The 22,209-nt window shown below is 33.8% G+C and overlaps 1 protein-coding gene across 6 annotated transcripts in view; it reads left to right on the plus strand.

Moving 5' to 3' along the window:
• TRPM7 (transient receptor potential cation channel subfamily M member 7) overlaps positions 1-22,209 on the plus strand; it is a 116,176-nt gene that overhangs the window by 76,202 nt on the left and 17,765 nt on the right. For 5 of the 6 annotated variants that reach the window (XM_032856499.1, XM_032856497.1, XM_032856501.1 and 2 more), the window contains exons 22-31: positions 820-994; positions 2,885-3,011; positions 4,090-4,274; positions 5,091-5,223; positions 5,846-6,561; positions 8,824-8,894; positions 13,325-13,421; positions 16,097-16,167; positions 18,529-18,563; positions 20,653-20,678. In XM_032856499.1, the coding sequence (XP_032712390.1) occupies positions 820-994; positions 2,885-3,011; positions 4,090-4,274; positions 5,091-5,223; positions 5,846-6,561; positions 8,824-8,894; positions 13,325-13,421; positions 16,097-16,167; positions 18,529-18,563; positions 20,653-20,678 (1,636 nt within the window). Of the gene's footprint in view, positions 1-819; positions 995-2,884; positions 3,012-4,089; positions 4,275-5,090; positions 5,224-5,845; positions 6,562-8,823; positions 8,895-13,324; positions 13,422-16,096; positions 16,168-18,528; positions 18,564-20,652; positions 20,679-21,981; positions 22,079-22,209 lie in introns of all 6 variants that reach the window. The other variant, XR_004382556.1, reaches the window with a different exon arrangement.

Here is a 22,209-nt window from a genome sequence, read left to right on the forward strand (position 1 = left end):
CAACATTCACTTTTTTAGATATAAATGCTGAGCGCTTGTACCCCTAATTAAGTGGATAGAAATTGAAGTTCTATTATGGGATTTCAATTCACTCTTAGGTTTCTTGAGTAATGACTTCGAAGTTCACATTGTGACTTAATAAAAATTATTTTTCATTGATTTATTAGGTGATAGTCCAATTAGGCTTTTTTTTCAACTTTGTTTAAATTAAAGAATTGCAGACTACCTGATTTGTGAAAGGGCTTTTTAACCAGTTAATTGGTGTCACTTATTTTTTCAACACCCATGCTGATAATTCCAGTTTATTATTTTATTTAGCTCCTAGAGGTTTTCACAGCCCAGGATAATGCATCATGGTATAGGGTTCAAGATGATTGAGAAGAATGTCTTTCTGTGTATGAAGTAGGCAAAGGACAGTTATCAAAGGGAGGTAGAAAAGTGAGTCTGAACCTCCAATACAACAACACTACAGTTTTAGGAAAGAGCACTTACAGAAATTGATTCCATGAATCTGCTCATGTATCTATACCTCTTTAAATCTTCATGGAGTCAAGATAGGCAGACTCCAGTTGGAACCAGTGATACAGTTCGTCATATAGAATGTGCCCCTGACCTGTCTAGCTTCACACATCACCTTTTACCATAATCTTGATGTTAAGATTTATGTCGTGATGAGATTTTCCTGAATGCTAGTACTAGGAGTGAAAAGAAACTCAAAGACTCCAGTTATTTATTAGAACATTAGAACTATTTTAAGATGAAAAAGTTATCATTGTTTTTAAATTCCCATGTATTTTAACAGTGTTCATTTTTTAACAGGTAGCCAATATGTTCTACATTGTAGTGATTATGGCTCTTGTATTACTTAGTTTTGGTGTTCCCAGAAAGGCAATACTTTATCCTCGTGAAGCACCATCTTGGACTCTTGCTAAAGATATAGTTTTTCATCCATACTGGATGATTTTTGGTGAAGTTTACGCATATGAAATTGACGGTAAGGGTTTATGTTTATAAATTCATCTTTTGGTTATTTTGTGTTTTAAAGTCATAATTGCATTACAATAATATTACATATTTTCACAAGTCAAACTGTTATTACGAACCTAAGCCTCCCAAAATACATTCATTAATAAGCCCAGAAAAAAATCTATAAACATTAATCCAAAAAAGTACTTTAGAATTTTTTCAGCCACAAATGGGAATCTGGCCTAACCTGGCTTATACAATAAGGATATTTATTAGCTCATGTAACACAAAGTTCAGAGGTAGAATGGTCTTTGGAGTTTGTTAATTCATAGTTAAGAACACCTGTTCTTTTTTATTCTACTGCTTTGTAATCACAGTGTCTGATTGATAGGGGTTTCCTTTCTGATTAGAAGACTGTCACTAGCAGTGGGAGGAAAGGGACAGTGTTTCCCATGGTTCTCTTAAGGCTAAAAAGTCCCTTTCTCAAAAAGCTCCTAGTAAACCTATTCCTTAAATCTCATTAGCTCAAATTGGCTTTAGTTTGCGAATCTATGAAACAGTTATGGCAAGGATGATAGGATTACAGTGATTAGACCAGTCATGGTAGGTTGGATAAACTCTTAAATTAACAAAATCCAACTGTGAATACATTTTCTGCATAAGGTAATAAATTTTTTAAAAAATTGTTTTAGCTAATGAGGCTAGATAACTTGTGGACATAGGTGATGTTGCTGGCTTTCGGGGATGTTCTTCTACTGAGGTCCACAGTTGCACTTTAGAATCTTTATTTGGTTAGTTTGCTCTTGATCTCTTTTGCAGTTTCTCTCGTACCTCCCTTACCCCCACTGGTTGTTGCTCCCTACCTACCTATTTACAGGTGATTAGGTCAGGAGGTGGGTACCTAGTGGTCTTTAGTTGTTACCAGGTTTTGCTTAAAACAGTGAAGTTTTACCAGCCTGGTCAAACTTTGTGTTCAGTGCTTTCCTGTTCAGTGTCATTTTCAGGTTTTCATTTTCTGCCCTTTTTCTAACGTGGCTCTGGTATAGTTGTTATAAAGCATTGGATATAGCTTTTTAGTCTCCCTCATCCTCTTCCTTGGGTATTTGCTACATCATACAAATCTGAATAGAATGAAATGCATTGATAAAACTTTTTAAGATTGAAAGAACCCTGTGCATTCATTTGCCTGTGAAACAATTTGAAAGGAATGATACCGCCATTGAGTGTTTTAATGGTGTGTATGTTCTTAAATGATTGCTATAGAAATACTAATTGTAAGCATTTATATAAAACTTGTCACTAATTCATGATTATTTAATTCTAATCCTTACACTACTTAACTTGTTTTGCTTAATTCTTTAATACTCTGCTGGGTACTAAAGCTCTTCTTTTCCTTGCTTTTTTATTCAGCTGTGTTTTGGCTTCAGAAACATTCCTGGTGGGGTTAATGAAAAGCAAGGAATTCAGACCTAATCATTGTATATATTGACCACTCTTTCAACTCTCTTGTGACATAATAAGATTAACTCAGTGATCTTTATATTTGTAAATTTACTATGAGTTTACTATACTATTTTATAGTTCAGTTATTTTTCTTACAGAAATGATAAAGTGTGGCTGAATCTGCAGATTTTATTCTACTTACTGTTCCTCAAGCTAAACTCTTGTGCAGATATAACGTACAACTATGTACCTCCTCCTCTGGAATAGAGTAGTAGAACAGATACCCATATCCCTCACAAAATTTTTCTGTGTTGCAGTATTTTTAAGTTTGTATTCCAAGTGCTTGCCCATAAGCTTTTTACTAGAGTCTGAAACAGATTTGTACATATTGAAACTTCCTTCAAACAAACAAATACTAATCAAAAATAGTTACTGGTGTGATTACTGTATCTAATTTTTGTTCTTCTTTCTAAAGTGTGTGCAAATGATTCCACTATCTCTCAAATCTGTGGTCCTGGAACATGGTTGACTCCATTTCTTCAAGCAGTCTACCTCTTTGTACAGTATATCATTATGGTCAATCTTCTTATTGCATTTTTCAAGTAAGACTTTTATTCAGTTGCTTATTGTAATGAGATTTAATATATAATTCTTATTTTGAAGGAATTATACAAAATTTCAAGTCTAAAGATTTTCTTGAAGTTTAAACTACTATAATTATCTTAGAAAATTACAAATGAGAAGGCATACTTTTTCAAATCAAATGAGACTTTAAAGTTGAGACTTAATTTATCTTTCAACATGTAGTTCTTTTATAAATTTAACTTTTATTTGGGAGTTATACTAAGTTGCCAAGGAATACACATGTTCAGTATATAAAACAAAAAGGCAAGTCATCAAAAATCTCATTAATATTTTGGCATATATCTTTCTGTTTTTTTATGAATATATATGAATCATTTTTTCTCTTCAAAAATAAAATTCTTAATATTTTGTATACTGTTTTTGACTAAGCAAAACATGAATATTATTCCACATTAATAAATATCTCTATTTTATTTTTAATGCCTACCTGGTATTCTATGATGTAAAGACCTTAATTTTTCAAACAATATGATAACATTGTTCAGTTAGGTTGTTTATAATTTTTTGTTCCCAGAAAATATGTTGTGGTTAAATTCTTGATCATTCCTTAATTATGTCCTTAGATTGTTTTCCTAAGAGTAGAACTGTTCAGTACACATTTTTAGGACTTTGCATTTAAGCTAAAGTAGGCGTGCATCCCCAAATCTCTGCCGACACTAGGTATTATTATCTTTAAATTAAGGTTGCTAATTTGATAGTACATAAGAGTATCTTGTTTTGGTATGCACATATTTTGTTGCTACTGAGATTGAATATTTTCTTATAGTTATTTACATATAACTTTAAAATCGTAAGATCATATTTTCTGCCCATTTTTCTGGGAGTTTGTAATTATAAGACCCTCAACAATACCAAACTTGTGCCTTATACTTACTGCATATATTTTTTCCAGTTTCTCATTTGCTTTTTAGTCTTGTGTATGGTAGAGTATTCTTTTGAATCCTTGTTTAGAGCAGAACTGCAGTAAAATCTTTAGTATTTAAAATTTTATTATGTGATTTAGCTATGTTTTATTTTAATTCTTTGTTATTCAAGCAATGTATATTTACAAGTGAAGGCAATTTCCAATATTGTATGGAAGTACCAACGTTATCATTTTATTATGGCTTATCATGAGAAACCTGTTCTGCCTCCGCCACTTATCATTCTCAGCCATATAGTTTCTCTGTTTTGCTGCATATGTAAAAGAAGAAAAAAAGATAAGACTTCAGATGGACCAAGTAAGTAAAATATATTAAGGGAAATGTTTTTATTTTATCATTTAATCAGTATTATAGTGAAAGTTAAGTATTAATTTTATTCAGAAGACTTAATTGGTTTATTTTACTAATAAAAAGCTTTTGTTGAATTTGCCTGAGCATAAAGGAATTTTAAGTATAATACAGTATCTATAAAAGTGTATTTAGTATTAAACTTCTTTTTGAATATGGCATGTCAGTTTGTTTTTGTTAAAATGGTAATATAAACCATGACATTTGCTGTTCTACAAACCATTTTTTTGCTGCTCTGTAAACAACACTTTCAGTTTATTCTGTATACTACATGAGACTAATCATCATATCTGTGCTTAAAATTTTATAGTGACTTTCTATTCTACAAAGTTGATTCTTAAATCCTCTACCTGGATAAGTGAGGGAGAGGAATAAAGAGAGATAGGGGAAGAGTGGTTTTTTTTTTAAATTATTTTTATTAACATATGTATTATTTGCCCCAAGGGTACAGGTCTGTGAATCACAGGCTTACACATTTCACAGCACTCACCATAGCCCATACCCTCCCCAATATCCATAACTCAACCAGGGGAAGAGTGTTTTGTAGGAAGAGGAAATTAGAAGAAGAAAGGTACCTGAAACTGTTCTGCTGAAGAAAAAAAATGGAAATACTTGTCTAGTGCTTTAGAAACATTAGAGTAAAAAGAGAAAAAAATTACAGATGATGGATATAGTCTTATGAACCCTAAATCATAAGACTCATGAGCTGTAATTTGATATCTTGATAGTCTTCGTTGATTTTTTTTTCTTCTTTTCCCTCCTTAGAACTTTTTTTAACAGAAGAAGATCAAAAGAAACTACATGACTTTGAAGAACAGTGTGTTGAGATGTATTTTAATGAAAAAGATGACAAATTCCATTCTGGGAGTGAAGAGAGAATTCGTGTCACTTTTGAAAGGTTCAGAAGTTCTTTAATTATAATTGATTATGTCACAGTGGATTCTGATATGCCTTATACATGATCATTGTTCAATTTATGTCAAATAAGTAAGCTTAGTAATAGTTCTATATATCAGAAGACAATTCACTTCTAATACTTAGTATAAGTCAGTAAGTCAGTTTCTTATTATTTTTTAACATTTGTTACAGAGGACAGAAGAATTAATGTTCTTTACTAGTCAGTGAAGAAAAGTGAAACTATATTTTAGAGCTTTTTTTTTTTCTAATGGCTTTGCTACATTCTGGAAGCAGATAGTATAGTTATAATGGTAATGGTATTTCTATGTATATGTAATTTTATACTCATTTTCATGTGTCTTACTTTGATGTGGGCAAATTATAATAATAACAAAAATGTTTTTTGAAATCTTGATTTTATTATAATAAAATCAGCACCAGACCCGTTTTAAACCGTAGGTGTGTCTTTTATAAAGAAATAAATAATCATTTTATTTTATATCTTAGCTTATTTGAGTGCATGTAAAATTTCTTTTTACTGTTGTCATTTATTGAGATTACAAAAAGAGTCTCTAAAACATTAATTTTTAACATTTATAAAAAGCCTGTGTTTTTCCCTACAGGGTGGAGCAGATGTGCATTCAAATTAAAGAAGTTGGAGATCGCGTCAACTATATAAAAAGATCATTACAGTCGTTAGATTCTCAAATTGGCCATTTGCAAGATCTTTCAGCCCTGACTGTAGATACATTAAAAACACTCACTGCCCAGAAAGCTTCGGAAGCTAGCAAAGTTCACAATGAAATCACACGAGAATTGAGCATTTCCAAACATTTGGCTCAAAATCTTATTGACGATGGTCCTGTAAGACCTTCTGTATGGAAAAAGCACAGTGTTGTAAATACACTTAGCACCTCGCTTCCTCAAGGTGGTCTTGAAAGTACTAATCCCTTTCTTTGTAATATTTTTATGAAAGATGAAAAAGATCCCCAATGTAACATATTTGGTCAGGATTTACCTGTAATACCCCAGAGAAAAGAATTCAATTTCCCAGAGGCTGGTTCCTCTTGTGGTGCCTTATTCCCAAGTGCTATTTCTCCTCCAGAACTGCGACAGAGAATACATGGGGTAGAAATGTTAAAAATGTTCAGTAAAAATCAAAAATTAGGCAGTTCTTCTAACAGCATACCACATCTGTCATCTCCTCCAACCAAATTTTTTGTTAGTACACCTTCCCAGCCAAGCTGTAAAAGCCACTTAGAAACTGTAACCAAAGATCAAGAAATTGTTTGCTCTAAAGCTGCAGAAGGGGATAATGTAGAATTTGGAGCATTTGTAGGTAAGTTTGGCAAACTACTATTTGTATATCAATATTCTTTTATTAAAATTAATACCTTAGAGATAAAATAAATAGCTAATTAATAAAACTATGCACTTGTATGGTTAAGTGGGGACTGCATTTCATAGAATATAGTTCTAAAACTTTTAAAAGGAATCAGGTGGGGGAAATAGGTTGAATTGAGCTGTAATGGTTCTGTTAGCACATAACCTCTTCAGTGAATTTACTCTAATAACATTTGTATATAAAACTTACTTGGTCTCTTACTTTTGATTTTGAGAATCTTTTATTGAATTTGGTTAACTTGTTGAAAGAACCTGAGTGATTCATAAATGTTAGATACTTAGGGAATAATAAAAAAGGTACAGGGGAGGCTAGATAGAAATAACTGGAAAAGAACAGTGTCTTATAAATTGGGTGACCATATAATTTTTCATCTCAACCTGTACACTTTTGATAGTGAAAGGGTGTGCTAATAATTACAATTAGGCTAATAGGGAAAGCCAGGACTCTACTTGGAAAGTGAGGATTTATGGTCAAACCACTATTACCCAGAGAGGAGAGCATTTCAGAAAGGAATGATTCATTCTTACACTTCAGATAGCTAAAGTAAAATAAGGACTGAAAATATATTTATTTTGGCAATGATAAATTGATGGCTTTGGTGGAATCTGTTTCAGTAAGTGGTTGAGGGAGAAGCCAGATTATATTGAAATAAATTGTGAATGGGAGGAGGGAATGTAAAGAGGAGTACTTGGGGAGCAACAATAAAGCTCACTGTGAAGGTAAAAAGAAAGAAATAACTAATACTGTGGTTCGTAGGTAAGGTTTTTTATTTGTTTTGTTGTTAATGATGGAGAAGACCTAAGCACATTTTAATATTGACAGTGTGCCATTGGAAGAAGGTGAAGAGAGAATATTTCATAGAGCTAGCTAGGTCTCTATTATTTGGGAGAATATAGTGTTCTAACAGTCTTCCTATTAGATTAGTAAAGTTTAAAGTATTTAACAAGTTCTTAGATGGGGTGCCTGGGTGGCTCAGTGGGTTGAAGCCTCTGCCTTCGGCTCAGGTCATGATCCCAGAGTCCTGGGATTGAGCCCCGTATTGGGCTCTCTCCTCAGCAGGGAGCCTGCTTCCCCCTTTCTCTCTCTCTCTCTCTCTCTGCCCTGCCTCTCTGCCTACTTGTGATCTCTGTCAAATTAATAAATAAAACCTTAAAAAAAAAAAAAAAAGTTCTTAGAAAACAACTTAGGTTGTTTGTGGGCATGACCAGAATGTTCTGAGGCATGAATGAGGCCCTCTGTCTCTTCAGGTTTGAATTTTTCCATCAGGTAGCTTCCTAACCTGGTCTTAACATTTGTTTGAGCCTTCCTAACTTAGAAGTTTACCTAGGAATGAAACATGTATGGAGATTGGTCAGAGAATATGGTATGTCTATATAATCTCCACATTGAGGTAAACCCTGTGAGTTATCTAGGTACTGAGCATCCTGATCTCTGCTGCTAGACTGTGTGCATTTCACTGTAGATTTATAGAGACAACTTTTCCTACATAAAATCTATCGCAATTTATTTTTTAACAGTATAATACAATCTGTATGCTAGTATATTGTCACTTGAATGAATATGCATAGATAACCTACATATTTATTTCTAGATACGATGTGTGTGTGTATAGTGGATATATTATATGTGTGTGTATATAGTGGATGTATATGTGTAGTAAATATTATATATGTAATTTTATATTTTTAAAAATAATTTTTAAAAAATTTTTATTAACATATAATGTATTATTAGCCCCAGGGGCACAGGTCTGTGAGTCGCCACATTTACACACTTCACAGCACTCAGCATAGCACATACCCTCCCCAGTGTCCATAACCCAACCACCCTCTCCCTCTCCCTACCCACCCACCCACAACCCTCAGTTTGTTTTGTGAGATTAAGAGTCTCTTTGTAATTTTATATTATTAATATTGAAAGTAATTGCTTCCCTTTTTTCTTTCTAAATTTCAAGCAATTCATATCACATGTAGGGTTGTTTGAGGAGGCCTTTGACTTTTGCTGTTACTGTATACTGAACTAATCTTCTCTAGCTTCTTGACATATTTTTGATATATATCCAAAGATCTACAGGAAACTTCAAAACTACTTAGAAAACAATACAAATCACTTTTTTATGTAGACTTTAGGCAATGACATTATTTTGATAAGAAAAAAGTATATATTTTATGTTGTAATTTTTTTTTTCTCTTTAAGGACACAGAGATAGCATAGATTATTTACAGAAGTTTAAAGAAGCATCAAACAAGATAAAAGAAATATTATCTGTAAGTAAATCCTTACAACAGCACAATTAAATCTTACTTTGCTATTTGGGGATTTAGTTCAAAATAGAATTGAACATTTCAGTAGAAACAGTTTTAGCAGAGACCATCATCAACATGATTATCCCAAGTATTTAAAAGCTGTACACCATATAAAAAGAAGAAACAGAGCACCCAGGTGGCTTGGTCAGTTAAGCATCTGCCTTAAGCTCAGGTCATGATCTCAGGGTCCTGGAATCGAGTCCCACATCAGACTCTCAGCTCATTGGAGAGTCTGCTTCTCCCTTTCACTCTCCCTTTGTGCTCCCCCCCCTTACTTGCTCGCTCACTCTCTCTCAAATAAATAAAGTCCTTTAGAAAAAAAAAAATATGAAAAAATCTGTGAATAACCTGCATTTTTAAATTGATGAAAATAAAAAACACCTATTTAACATTTCTCTTTTTAAAAATGCTTCTCCCTGTACATTTCCCCGTGACTAAATACTGAACTGAACTCTTTCCCAGGCCCAGAATTTTATTAGAACATAAACCTATCAGGGAACCTGTAGCCAAGCAGTAAAAAGCTAAATATGGCAATAACTACAATATAATGTGCAGGTGTAAGATACTCAATAAAATGTTTAAGTAAATTTTTAAGTGTATGGAATAATGAGTAAGAAGTATTTCTTAACCGTTGCTTTCATAAATACCCATAATGATAGTCTTAATATGAGGGAAAGGAACGAGTAGGGAATCCAGTTTTTTTAAAGTTGTATCTCTTGTTTTATCTTTCAGTTTCGGACAGGGAGGGAGGGCTGACTGGGAATTATAATTTAAAAACAAGAAGACATGGATGGAGTGAAATTGAGCATTCAGATGATAAGAATTAACAAGTATAACTTCTTTTATGGGAAGACTGACAAAATTGTTGCACAGGTGTTTTGAGTTGGAAAGAAAGACTGCTAAAACTGTTCTCTAACTTACCATTTAGGAATCTGTGTATTTCATCCTATATAAACTATGCAAACCCTTTTTAATATTAAAGGGGATTAAATAAAAAAGTAGTCTGGGGAGGGTGCTTGGGTGGCTCAGTTGTTTGGGCATCTTCCTTCGGCTCAGGTCATGATCCCAAGGTCCTGGAATCGAGTCCTACATTGGGCTCCTTTTTCAGCGGGGAGCCTTCTTCTCTCCCTGCATGCTGCTCCTCCTGCTTGTGTGTGCTCTCTGTCTCTGACAAATAAATAAAATCTTTAAATTTAAAAAAAAAAAGTGATCTGGGGAGTTGTTGGTACTCTTAAGGCGTTTGTTTTTCTAGTAAGGCTGGTGGAAAGCACGATGAAATACATGAGAAAGAGAAGGTTCAGAGTAACCATTGTGTAAAGTTATTAAGAAGTCAAGAGAATACCAGGAATATAATTTCTCAGCTATAGAGTTGAAATAGCATGAATTCTTTTACTGGCCATATCAGCATTTGGATTTCTGCCAGGAAAACCGAAGGCTAGGAAAACCGAAGGCTAGGGAAAGTAAATCTTTGGAGTGATGCTGACTAGAGGATTGGCATGACACCACAGTAAAAGATTAGAACTGCTAACTAATTGGAAATCTTAAGAGTTGTCAAACTCAGCAGTCAGAACCTTAAATTCACCATCTTCTTGCTCAGAAGACATATTTCTCCTCCTGTATTTCCTGCTTCTGTTAATAACATTAACATTTTGGTTTACTAGGACAAAACTGCACTCCTACTTTCTTCCATTTAATAGCCAAGTCTAAGTCATTTTGCTTCCTAAATATTTTTTTTAGTATCTGTGCTTCTCTCAGTCCTCAGTAACAATTACAGTTACTCTGACTTAGGCTGTCATTCTCTAATACGTATTTCATTAAACTTTTTTTTTTTAAGATTTTATTTATTTATTTGACAGAGATCACAAGTAGGCAGAGAGGCAGGCGGTGGGGGGGCGGGGGGAAGCAGGCTCCCTGCTGAACAGAGAGCCCGATGCAGGGCTTGATCCCAGGACCTTGGGATCATGACCTGAGCTGAAGGCAGAGGCTTTAACCCACTGAGCCACCCAGGCGCCCCTTTCATTTCAACTTTTAAAATGTCTCTACACATGTCACAGTGGCAGTTGAAAGAAATGTATCAGCACATTCTCGTGGCATCATTTTGCTATGATGAAGCAATTGGTGTACACAGGAAGTCATTTAGGATAAATGGATGTTCCTTAATGGGGAAGGGTATATGTGAAGGTTTCCCCACAGATTTCACCTTTTAACAACAAACCTATTAAATGAACTTAAAGCCAGGACTATGCTGAAAATTTATAAATGGGCAGGTAACTTTCTGGTAAAAGCAAGAAGAAATTACACATTTCTGTGAGGAGGCAGAAAACTGGTGGTTGTGTTTTGAATTAAACAATTTTGAGTAATTTACTTAGAGAAAAAGAACTCAAACTGTAAGAATAATGAGCTCTAGCTCATGGTCATCAGAGACTTAGAGTTCTTGAATGTTTATGATTTATACACCCCTTTGAAAATCAAATGAAAGCTATAGACCCTCTTCCCAGAAAAATGCACATACACAAAATTTTTATCTGTTAAGGTACATGGAGTTTTACAAATACCTTGAAGCACATCACCAATCCTGCACTAGAATTTCTGTCACTAGAATGAAACCGATATGTCATTGCATCAAAGAGTTTATATCAAGGAAAGCACTTAAATAAAACAAATAAAAAATAGCTAAAACTGGTTTCAAAAGAAATCAGAAAAGAAATTGGAGTTGCTTTGTGGCTACAGGTAAAAGTGAGAGCATTCTCACTTGACTGTATAAATCAGCTATATATGAAGAGTGCAGAGCATCAAAGGTAGAAAAGCTAATTTTCTTGAGATGTAAGCTAAATCTACTTAATAAAAGTAATAGTTTATTGTAGTAACATTTTAAAACTCACTGTTTCTGAAAGGTGGTAGAGGTTTGGGAATAATTTTGAAGTTGCATAATAGTGTGTGACATGTTTATAGTTGAAAAGAAAACAGTATGAATGTATTGGATTGTCCCCACATTAAGTTTAATGCAGTTTGTTCATCCAGGAAAAAGTACAGGTAAAAAGAAGAAAGGAAGGGAAAACTAGACTATAAAATACTATTCAGGTAGAACAGTTGAAATAATGAAGATTTAGCTAAACATTTTGGTGACTCCAAAATAACCCTTCTGCAAATAACAATTTTTTTTTTTTAAGATTTTATGTATTTATTTGACAGAGAGATCACAAGTAGGCAGAGGGGCAGGCATGGGGGCGGTGGGGGAAGAGGGGGGAAGCAGGCTCCTTGCTGAGCAGAGAGCCCGATTGGGGGGGGGGCTTGACCCCAGGACCCTGAGATCATGACCTGAGCCTAAGGCAGAGGCTTAACCCATTGAGCTACCCAGCGCCCTGCAAATAAGAATTTAATAGGAAGGATTGGATCAGAAATTGTTGAGAAGGAAAATGCTTTGTCAGTAAACACAAATTGGGTAATTGAGTAGAAATTTGGAAAAGTCTGTTTATGTTTTTTTTTTTTTTTAAGATTTTATTTATTTGATAGAGATCGAGCACAAGTAGGCAGAGGGGCAGGCAGAGGGAGAGGGAGAAGCAGGCTCTCCCCTGAGCTAGGAGCCTGATGGTGGGGCTCAATCCCAGGACCCTGGGATCATGACCTGAGCCAAAGGCAGCCCCATAAGTGACTGAGCCACCCAGATGCCCCTATTTATGTTTTTCTATCACTTCATAAGCTCAGATGAATTCTAACTTTAAATGTAAAAACTCAAATCATTTAAGAAAATAGAAATATTAAGTCAGTAAAATCAGGAGGACTTTCTAAACATTCAAGGAATTGACAATATTGAAGGATGTGAAGAGATTTAAGTACCAAAAAATGGAAATCATAGATAAGTCAAAACAGATCTGGAAAAAAATTGAAATGTGACAAATAATGATCAAATAGATCTTTGTTATATAAGCAGCTCATATAATCAATAAGAAAGCTACCCAGAACCTCCCTTCTTTCCCATAAAAACCACTCTTCCACCCTCTAAACTGTTATAATCTGTCCATGTTGGTGTAAAATAGCTTTTTGTTTTTTAGGTGAGCTGATAAATGTTTTATTATTTTCCCTACAGCTTTTCCTATTTTCCCCCAATTTTTTTATGAAGTTGTATCACTATGAAAAACAATTCATTCAGATGGATTTATGAACAATAAGCAAGTAGGATATTTTGATGTAGCTTTTTTAGATTGTCATTGAAGAAAATTAACCGTGACTTTTTTGGTCACAGTTAATTTACTCTTTGGTGTAATTTACTCTTTGGTGTCCAGATAGATTAAAGCATATTGAACTAAATAAATACAGAGACTCTTTTGCTACTTAGAACAGTTATTTGAAATTCAGTTTGTTTTTAAATTGTGTATTTGTACAATATGCAGAATGATGTTCCTTCTGAAAACACTTTGAAACATGTGAGTTCTCATGGTGGATTTACTGAATGTCGCAAAACTTCTATTCCTCTTCATTCAGAACAAGGTAATTTTTGACTACATGAATTATATTACCAAACATGCTCATTTAAGCTTTAAATGTATTTTATGTATGTCACACACCTGAGGAGTAAATGTTTTCAAGAGTCAGAAAGTGATGATTCTGGTCCATCACTGTTGCTTTAAGCTTGAATAAAATACATAATCCTAATATTCTTTTTTTAATTTTTTAAACAAATTGTTCAGTACATAAAGATGAAATATATAAAGACTTGATTTTTAATGAATCTGCTGATTTTAACTTTTACAAATGAATCTGTATTTTAATCTATATAGTCATTTAGTTAACATATTTTTCTAATTTAACTTTTAAAAATAGCTAATGCATTTATTTGTTTCAGAATTGAAATACAAACACATTCAAGCAGTTTGAAAATAGCCTCTCATTTCAGCCTCACATGTAACCACTTATTTTTATTTATCCTCTAGAGTTTCACACCTACGCATTTTTTACGGCAGAAGTCTTTTCTTCCTCTCATTTTTTTTTTTTTAAGATTTTATTTATTTATTTGAGAAATGGAGATCACAAGTAGGCAGAGAAGCAGACAGAGAAAGAGGAGGAAACAGGCTCCCCGGCTGAGCGGAGAGCCTGATGCGGGGCTCGATCCCAGGACCCTGGGATCATGACCTGAGCCGAAGCCAGAGGCTTTAACCCACTGAGCCACGCAGGTGTCCCTCTTCCTCTCATTTTTACACAGAAAGTAACATATCATACATGCTGCTCTGTACCTTTACTTTTTCACTGGGTAATATAAAGGCCTGGGGATGTTTTCATATCATACTTTGTTATGAATCAGTTATATATGCATATAAATTTATTAATCACCTTCTTGTTAATGTGCATGTAATCTTTATAAGGTTCCTTAAGAAAAACATCTCTACCATGTCCACCTGACCATCATTTCCCTTTTCACTCTCTTTTGGTATAGATCAGTATCAACTTGGATGTTTTCCAGGAGTGCAAGTTGGTTTAACATTAACATAAAAAATATAATTGACTAGGGGTACCTGGCTGGCTCAGTCAGTAGAGTATATGACTCTTGATTTTGGGGTAGTGAGTTCAAGCCCCATGTTGGGTGTGGAACTCACTTTAAAAAAGTACACACACACACACATATACATATATATGTATATATATTTTATCTCATTTTAAAATAATTATTTGTGTATGTATCATTGAGGCATGATAGTAACAGGTTAGAGGAGAAAAATCGTTTGATTGTTCCAGTAGCTGCAGAAAAGGCATTTGATGAAATTCTGCATCCATTCATTATTAAAACTAGCAAAGTTAGAATGAAGTTTCCTTAATATGAATAAAGGGTATCTATAAAAAGTTATCACAAATACCGTATCTTATAATGATACTTTGAAAGCCAGGTGGGGAATCAAGGCAGGGATTCTGGCTGTTACCATTTCTATTTAACATTGTAGCTGGAGAAATAAAGTAAGAAAAAGTAATGGTAGAAGGGTTAGGAGGGAAGAAATAAAACTCATTTTCAGTAACATGGATATTATTTCTAGAGTTAGCATGCTTCTAATTTTGCATCCTCATATTTCAGTTTTAGATAATAACTATTGACCTCCCATTAAAGAAGGCAAGGATAGAACTCTTCCTCTCTCTGTTCCCCAAACACACACACACACACACACACACACACACACACACACGTGTGCACATATACACTCACATGTTTACTCTTTCCCACCAATGTAGTCCTGTTGTCATTTTGGCTAGATCAATACTAGATTCTCTGCTGTTTAACTACATTTCTTCAGGATACTTAGATGCATAATACATCTGTCAGTTTCATTATCTTGAAAAAGTTTTGCCCAGACTCTTTTAATGAACTTAAATCTGACCTTCCCCCCCTCTACATTTGGAATACAGGTTTTGTTCTAAGTTTCTCCATCACATTCATTCTGAGGTTTTTCTTTACTATATCATAAAGTTGTGAAATCTAAGGTACTTTAGAATTTAACATCCTGGCTTTTTAAAATAGGCTTAATCTTAAAGTTTATTTAGGATAAAAAAACCAAGATATGATAAAGATGGTATCTTAAATCACAAGAGAAAAGATGAGATATTTTTTTCCGTTACTGTAAAATGATGTATGTATAAGATTATTATTTGCAATGTTGTAATGGCAGGAGATTGAAATCATACCAAATGTCCATCAATAGGAGTTTGGTTATTATTCTGTACTATAATTGTGTACCCATAGTATGAAATTCAATATAGCATCAAAATAGAATAGAGAAATTTTCTGCGTACTGATAATGGAAAGATCTCCAAGCTTAAAGTTATAAAGCCAATAAGAAAAAAAACCCAAATATATAATAAATATCATCCTACCATTTATGGTTTAAAAAATGGTAGGTGTGCATACACACAAAATATTCATGGTAGGATATACAAGAAGTGGAAATACGAAGAGTAAGACTTTTTCCTTCATACTCTTTTTTACTGCCTTTTTACAAAAATAAATAATTTTGATGTCCAGTAAAAAGACCTCTGTCCTTATGCAGTTCTTATCTTCAGCAATGTTGGGGAGACAATAAATTATCTTACGAAAGTTACAATGTGTAGAAACACTTGCGTTTGGTAGTTAATATTAAAAAAATTTTTAGTTTTGTAACTTATGTTTTAAATTTTTCTTCAAGTGGAAAGTAGCAGTAGAAGGCCATCTACACAAGAAACTCATGAAGTAGATTCCAAAGCAGCTTTACTACCGGTTTGTACATTTCAATTAAATAAATGTGTATTTTAAGGTACATATATTTATGTATTTAGGTACATATGTATGTATTATTATTTTTATACTTTTATGTATTTCATCATGGTAAATGTAGTCTTTAATCCCCACCCCCTATTTATCCCATCCTCCTACCCATCTTCCCTCTTCCCAAATCATTAGTTACTCTCTATAATTAGAGTCTTATTTTGTCTATTTCTATTTTTGGGGTTTTTTTTTTTTTGCTCATTTATTTTGTTTCTTAATTCCACATATGAGTGATCATACAGTGTGTGTCTTTCTCTAACTTATTTCACTTAGCGTTACACTCTCTAGCTCTATCCATGTTGTTGCAAATGGCAAGGTTTTATTTTTTATGAGTAAATAGTATTCCGTTGTATATATACCATATCTTCTTTATCCATTCATCTATCACTGGACATTGGGCAGCTTCCATTGTTTGGGTGGTATAAATAATGCTGCAGTAAACATAGGAGTGCATATGTTCCTTTGAATTAGTGTTTTGTATTTTTGGCTAAATACCCAATAGTGCAGTTACTACATCACGGGGTAGTTCTGTTTTTAGCTTTCTGAATAACCTCTGTACTGTCTTCCATAGTGTCTGTGTCAGTTTGCATTCCCACCAGCAGTACAAAAGAATTCTTTTTTCTTCACATTTTCGCCAACACTTGTTTCTTAATGTTTTTGATTTTTGGCCGTGCTGACAGATGTGATGTGATACCTCATTATAGTTTTGGTCTGCATTTCCCAGTTGATGAGTGATGTTGAGCATCTTTTCATGTGCTTGTTGGCCATCTGTATGTCTTTTTTGGAGAAATGTCTTTTCATGTCTTCTGCCCATTTTGATTGGATTATCTGTTTTGGGGCTATTGAGTTGTATGTCTATGTATATTTTGGATGCTAACCCTCTATCAGTTATGTCATTTGCAAATATATTCTCCCATTCCATAGGTTGCTTTATAGTTTTGTTGATTGTTTCCTTTGCTGTGCAGAAACTTTTTGATGTAGCCCTAGTAGTTTATTTTTGCTTTATTTCCCTTGCCTCAGGAGATAGATCTAGGAAAATGTTGCTACAGCCAGTGTCAGATTACTATCTGTGCAGTAGTTAGAAAATTTTAAAGAAAAGTTTATGCAAAAGAAAGAAAGGCAGGAATCTCTTGTTTGTACTGGAACTAATTATATGAAGTTATTCCCAGCCAGCTGAAGTAATGTTTGATTTTAAAAACACTCTTTAAGAGCATACTCTGGCAAGCAAGACAAATAGCTTGGGAAAAAGCAGAAAAATTGCTCCTTTAGTCAGTCAAGTATAGAAACCTCTAAAAATTTTTCTGGATCATCAAGAACATGTTAACTTACATTGTTCTATAAGGAGATAGATAATATTATTGAAAATCCTGTTATCAAAAAATTATTTCCATGAGGAAGGGGAATTAGTGAACACAGTTTCACAGTAGCAGTTCCTCTTTTCTGGAAGGACCCATTGTGAAACTAAGCAGCACAATTTTGCCATAAATAAATTTCCATTGAAGATGACTTGAAAAATGCCAAATAACAAACTTCTGGGATTTGAGTTACATAAACAGTATTGAGCCTCTAATAACTTAAGATAGTAGAATTATTGGCTACAGATTTAAAACAAGTATGATTAAAGTGATTAAAACCATAAAAAAAAGAAAAGATACTATTCAAAAAATTCTGGAAAATTAGAAAAAAAATCTAGAATAAAAAGGAACTCATTGGGAGATATGATAACATAGATCAAGGATAGCTGAATAATTACTAAATTGGATCAGAACATGCAATTATGATTTTATTTAATCCTATTTCCAACTTGCTGTTGAATAAATTTATTCAAAGATCTACTTTGACACTTTAGCTAGTTATAGTTAAAATTGGATGAAAAATCTGCAGAATAAAAACAATACACACATATACAGAAAAGAGCTTCATTGAAATATGCCTACATGTTTTTGGTAATTTGTTTATAGTGTGCATGATTTTAATTTTACTCTCTATGTTTTGTTGTGTTTTTCTTTTGACGGTGGGCACATATTATTTAAGAATATAAAATTGTCATCAGAAAAAAATGAGCCAGACTGTAATTATGTTGTAATAAATAACAATCATGAAATTCTTTATTCTGTCTTGTGCAGTGGCCTTAGGGCAGTTATATCCATTTATTATTTTATTAGTTCATTTGTATGAAAGTCCTTACTTCACATTAATTTTTCAGCCTTTATTCTTAAAACATAGTGTAGGAAACAAAACAGGGTTAACCATTTATGCTTCATCTGAAGATTTTTTTCTTTAACCTTTGTTTTGTGTTTGTTTTGACTAAAGGATTGGTTACAAGATAGACCATCAAACAGAGACCTGTAAGTAAGCCTTTTCTTATCATTAACCTGAAAGTATCATAGTTATTTGAATGTTGTCTTTTTTCTGTTCTTTATGCCATTTCTTAAAATACCCCTTTATATATGGATCATGATGATTTATTTTATTACTATTTTTTAAAAGATTTTAATTTATTTGAGAGGGAGAATGAGAGAGAGAGCACAAACCAAGGGGAAGGCAAAGGGAGAAGCAGACTCCCTACTGAGCAGGGAGCCCAGTGTGGGTCTCAATCCCAGGACCCTGGGATCATGACCTAAGCTGAAGGCAAACGCTTAACCAATTGAGCCACCCAGGCGCCTGATGATTATTTATTTTAGTGCCTTTTGTCTCTACATAGAAGAGATTGGGAAAATCATTTTTTATGAGTTAATGTATATATTTTAGTTATTTTGTATAGTTACACTGTTATTATAGCCATACTGTAATTACTACTCTACTAAAATCTTCCTTATGATGATACAATTATGATTTTATTTAGTCCTATTTCCAACTTGCTATTGAATAAATTTATTCAAAGATCTACTTTGACACTTTAGCTTTGCAGTTGGCTGACTTCTGTGCCCATCATAAGCAACAAGCTTGCATCTGCTTTTGGAAAGATAATTAGAGTAGTAATTACACAGTATACATTAGAAAGTCTGCATATAGGAAGATCCATGACAAAGCTGACATGATAAACCAGAATCCAAAGTAGAAACAAAAGGCAATCTGATAGGTAATCATCCCAGCAAAATAAAAATTTTTAGTACAGATTAAGCATAAAGATAAAGAATCAAAGATAATCTATGTGTTTCCAGCCTGAGAATTAGTATTATAGAATTCTAAAGAACATTAAAAAAAAAAAAAGGTCCTCATGTTTTGATGCCCATTTAATCCAGGAAGCATGGTTAAGTTACTTTCATATATGGGCTACCTGAGAAAGAAATTATATATTCCACAGTGTTCCCTATTTTCTTCTGTCTCCCAGAAATATATGTGAATATATAGAGAAAAAAGTAAACCAGGTGCCACATGGATATGCAATATTCGGGTTCTTTGGATATTCAGGGCTTGCATGGCATTCAGAAGACTAAACTATAGTTAGAACTCTTTAGAGTGTACGGTCTTTTATAACCAAAACCATAGGATGTAAATGCAGAATAGGTACTTGAAGTTAACATTCACTCAGCTAACAAAAGAATGTCTCATAGAATGTTGAACCATAGAAATACCCAGAAAGGTGGAGTTGGTTAGCACTCTTTGGTTCCTGAGAAAAGAGTAGTTCATTAGCAAGGGGATGAGGGTGGGGTCAAAATATTTAGTATGCTAAAATATTTATATTGAGGTGAAAACCAATGGGAAACATCAGGATCACATCAAGTTAAGAACTAGAAAGAAATGCAGAAGTTCCCTACTTCAGAGGACCTTTCTGAATCTGGTCTTTTTAGTCCTGAGCAAGGCCCCAAAGCAGTATGATGGGAAAGCTAAGTGTCTAACCCATTTTGTTTGATTCTTATTGCATTCTCCTTTCTATTATACCTGTCTAATTTGCACTGGAATTCATGGAATTAATAGACCCTCCACTTGGTATCAGTATATGTTGTTATAACTAAATATATTCAATATTGGAAAAAATTTTTCAACATTAGAAATTAAGCTATGCCAAATGATGGCTGTTTGCTGTTCTCTCAGTTCTTTGCCCATCAATTCTGTTGGAAGTATTTTTAGAATTTTGCAGTTATTTCAAGGCATTCTTAAGGTATAGTACAGAATTAATCTCCATGAATAGAGAAGTCATGGAGCAATTTATTAGTACTGGAACCTTCAGTTTGGCAGCAAACCACTAATAATATTTATGTAAGCATAAATTGGAGGTACAAGTTGATAAAGTATGTGTATATTGACATTCATATCTGTGTATAAATTTGACATTGGCTTGAGGGAAATGGCATATGCTCAAACAAAAGTGAGTCTAGATCTCAGAATTACTCTATAAGTATTCTATTAAATAATCATAATAACCATAAAATTAAAAATTGTGGTAGCCAAAACAAAAATTCTGTCACAACTTATATTTTTGGTTTTCTTTAGGCCAACTGAAGAAGGAACATTAAATGGTGAGTCCATGTGGTAGATTTAATGTGAGAAAATGAGGATTATATGTGATCTGTTATAGCAAATACCTCATTCTAGCCAAGAAACTTTAGACTTCATGTTTAAAAGAGCCAAGGTAGTAAAAATTTCTAACCTCAGCTAGTTTTTCTTCTAGCAGCTTCACAAATACATGAACTCTCCATGTAAATGCTGCCATGTCTTTACTGTCACCCCACCCCCCTTCATCCCTGTGACATAGTCTGCACTTTCCCTTGTACTCCCTGTTTCAGGGAATGATACTCTTTCAGTCAGTTGGGTCAAACCCAAGGAGGAGTTATTCCTGACCCCCTTGACCTTGTCCTCACCTAGTCCGGTTGTATTTACCTTTTAAATATCTCTAGAATCCATCTTCCAGTATACACCATGCTGCTGCTTTCCATTCACCCTCTTCATCATTTTTTAAACCTTCTACTGAAGTGTATAGTATGCATACAAAAAAGTAGAGATAAACCTCCACCTCAGTGAATTCTCACTAGGTGAGTATATCCATGTAATTAGCACCCAGATCACAAAACAGCTCCTCATGTCCTCTTCTCGTTGTAAGCTCTGTCCCTAAATAACACAGTGTATTACTTCTGTCTGTGTGTATGGAATCATAAAGTGTGTACTTTTTTGTCTGGCTTTTTCTTCCTAACACATGTTTGTGAGATTCATCAGTATTTTTGTGTGTAGTGGTAGTTGGTACATTGTCATTACTACATAGTATTTCCTTGTGTGAATATATTGAGTATATCCATTCTATTATTTGAAGGGTATTTTAGTAGCTTCCACTGTATGATTATTATGAACAGTGCTATAGTGAGCATTCTTGTCCATGTTGTTTGGTACACATATGTATTTTCTGTTGGGCATGTACCTGGGAATGGACTTCATAGGTTGTAGGGTATATATGTGTTCACATTTAGTAGATAGTGCCACGTAGGTTTTTTCCCTTTTTTTAACTATGTTATATTGGTCACCATACAGTACATCATTAGTTTTTGATGTAGTTTCCCTGAGTCATTGTTTACGTATACCACCCAGTGCTCCATGCAATACGTGCTCTCCTTAATACCCATCACTGCCAGTCAGGTTCCCTTGCATTCTGTCTTCTGTGCTGCCACCAGACTGAATCTCTTCTGCTTTACATTTCCTCCCTGTCATTCCTTCCTTAACATGGCATATTTGGTTCCTAACAATTAAGTATTCCCTGATTCTGTAGCTTTATTTCCTATAGGTATGCCTGTACTCTTGCTCATTAATTTGTAGTCTTGGTTACATATCCAGGTACTTGTGGAGAATCACTTAATGCCAACACATAACTACAGAATTAGAATATTTTGGAGTGATATCTGGGCAGGTGCACATTGAAAAAGCCCCACAGGTGATTCTGATTTGTATTTATTATAAATTTATATATTATATAACATTTATATATAAAATTAGTATTGAAAACTGCTGTTGTAGTCATACTAAACAACTTGCAGTTTCTCAAGTATAGCATGCGCTTTAACA

Source organism: Lontra canadensis, unplaced genomic scaffold (genome assembly GCF_010015895.1).
Source record: "Lontra canadensis isolate GAN:19392208 unplaced genomic scaffold, GSC_riverotter_1.0 scaffold12, whole genome shotgun sequence".
NCBI classification, from domain to species: domain Eukaryota; kingdom Metazoa; phylum Chordata; class Mammalia; order Carnivora; family Mustelidae; genus Lontra; species Lontra canadensis.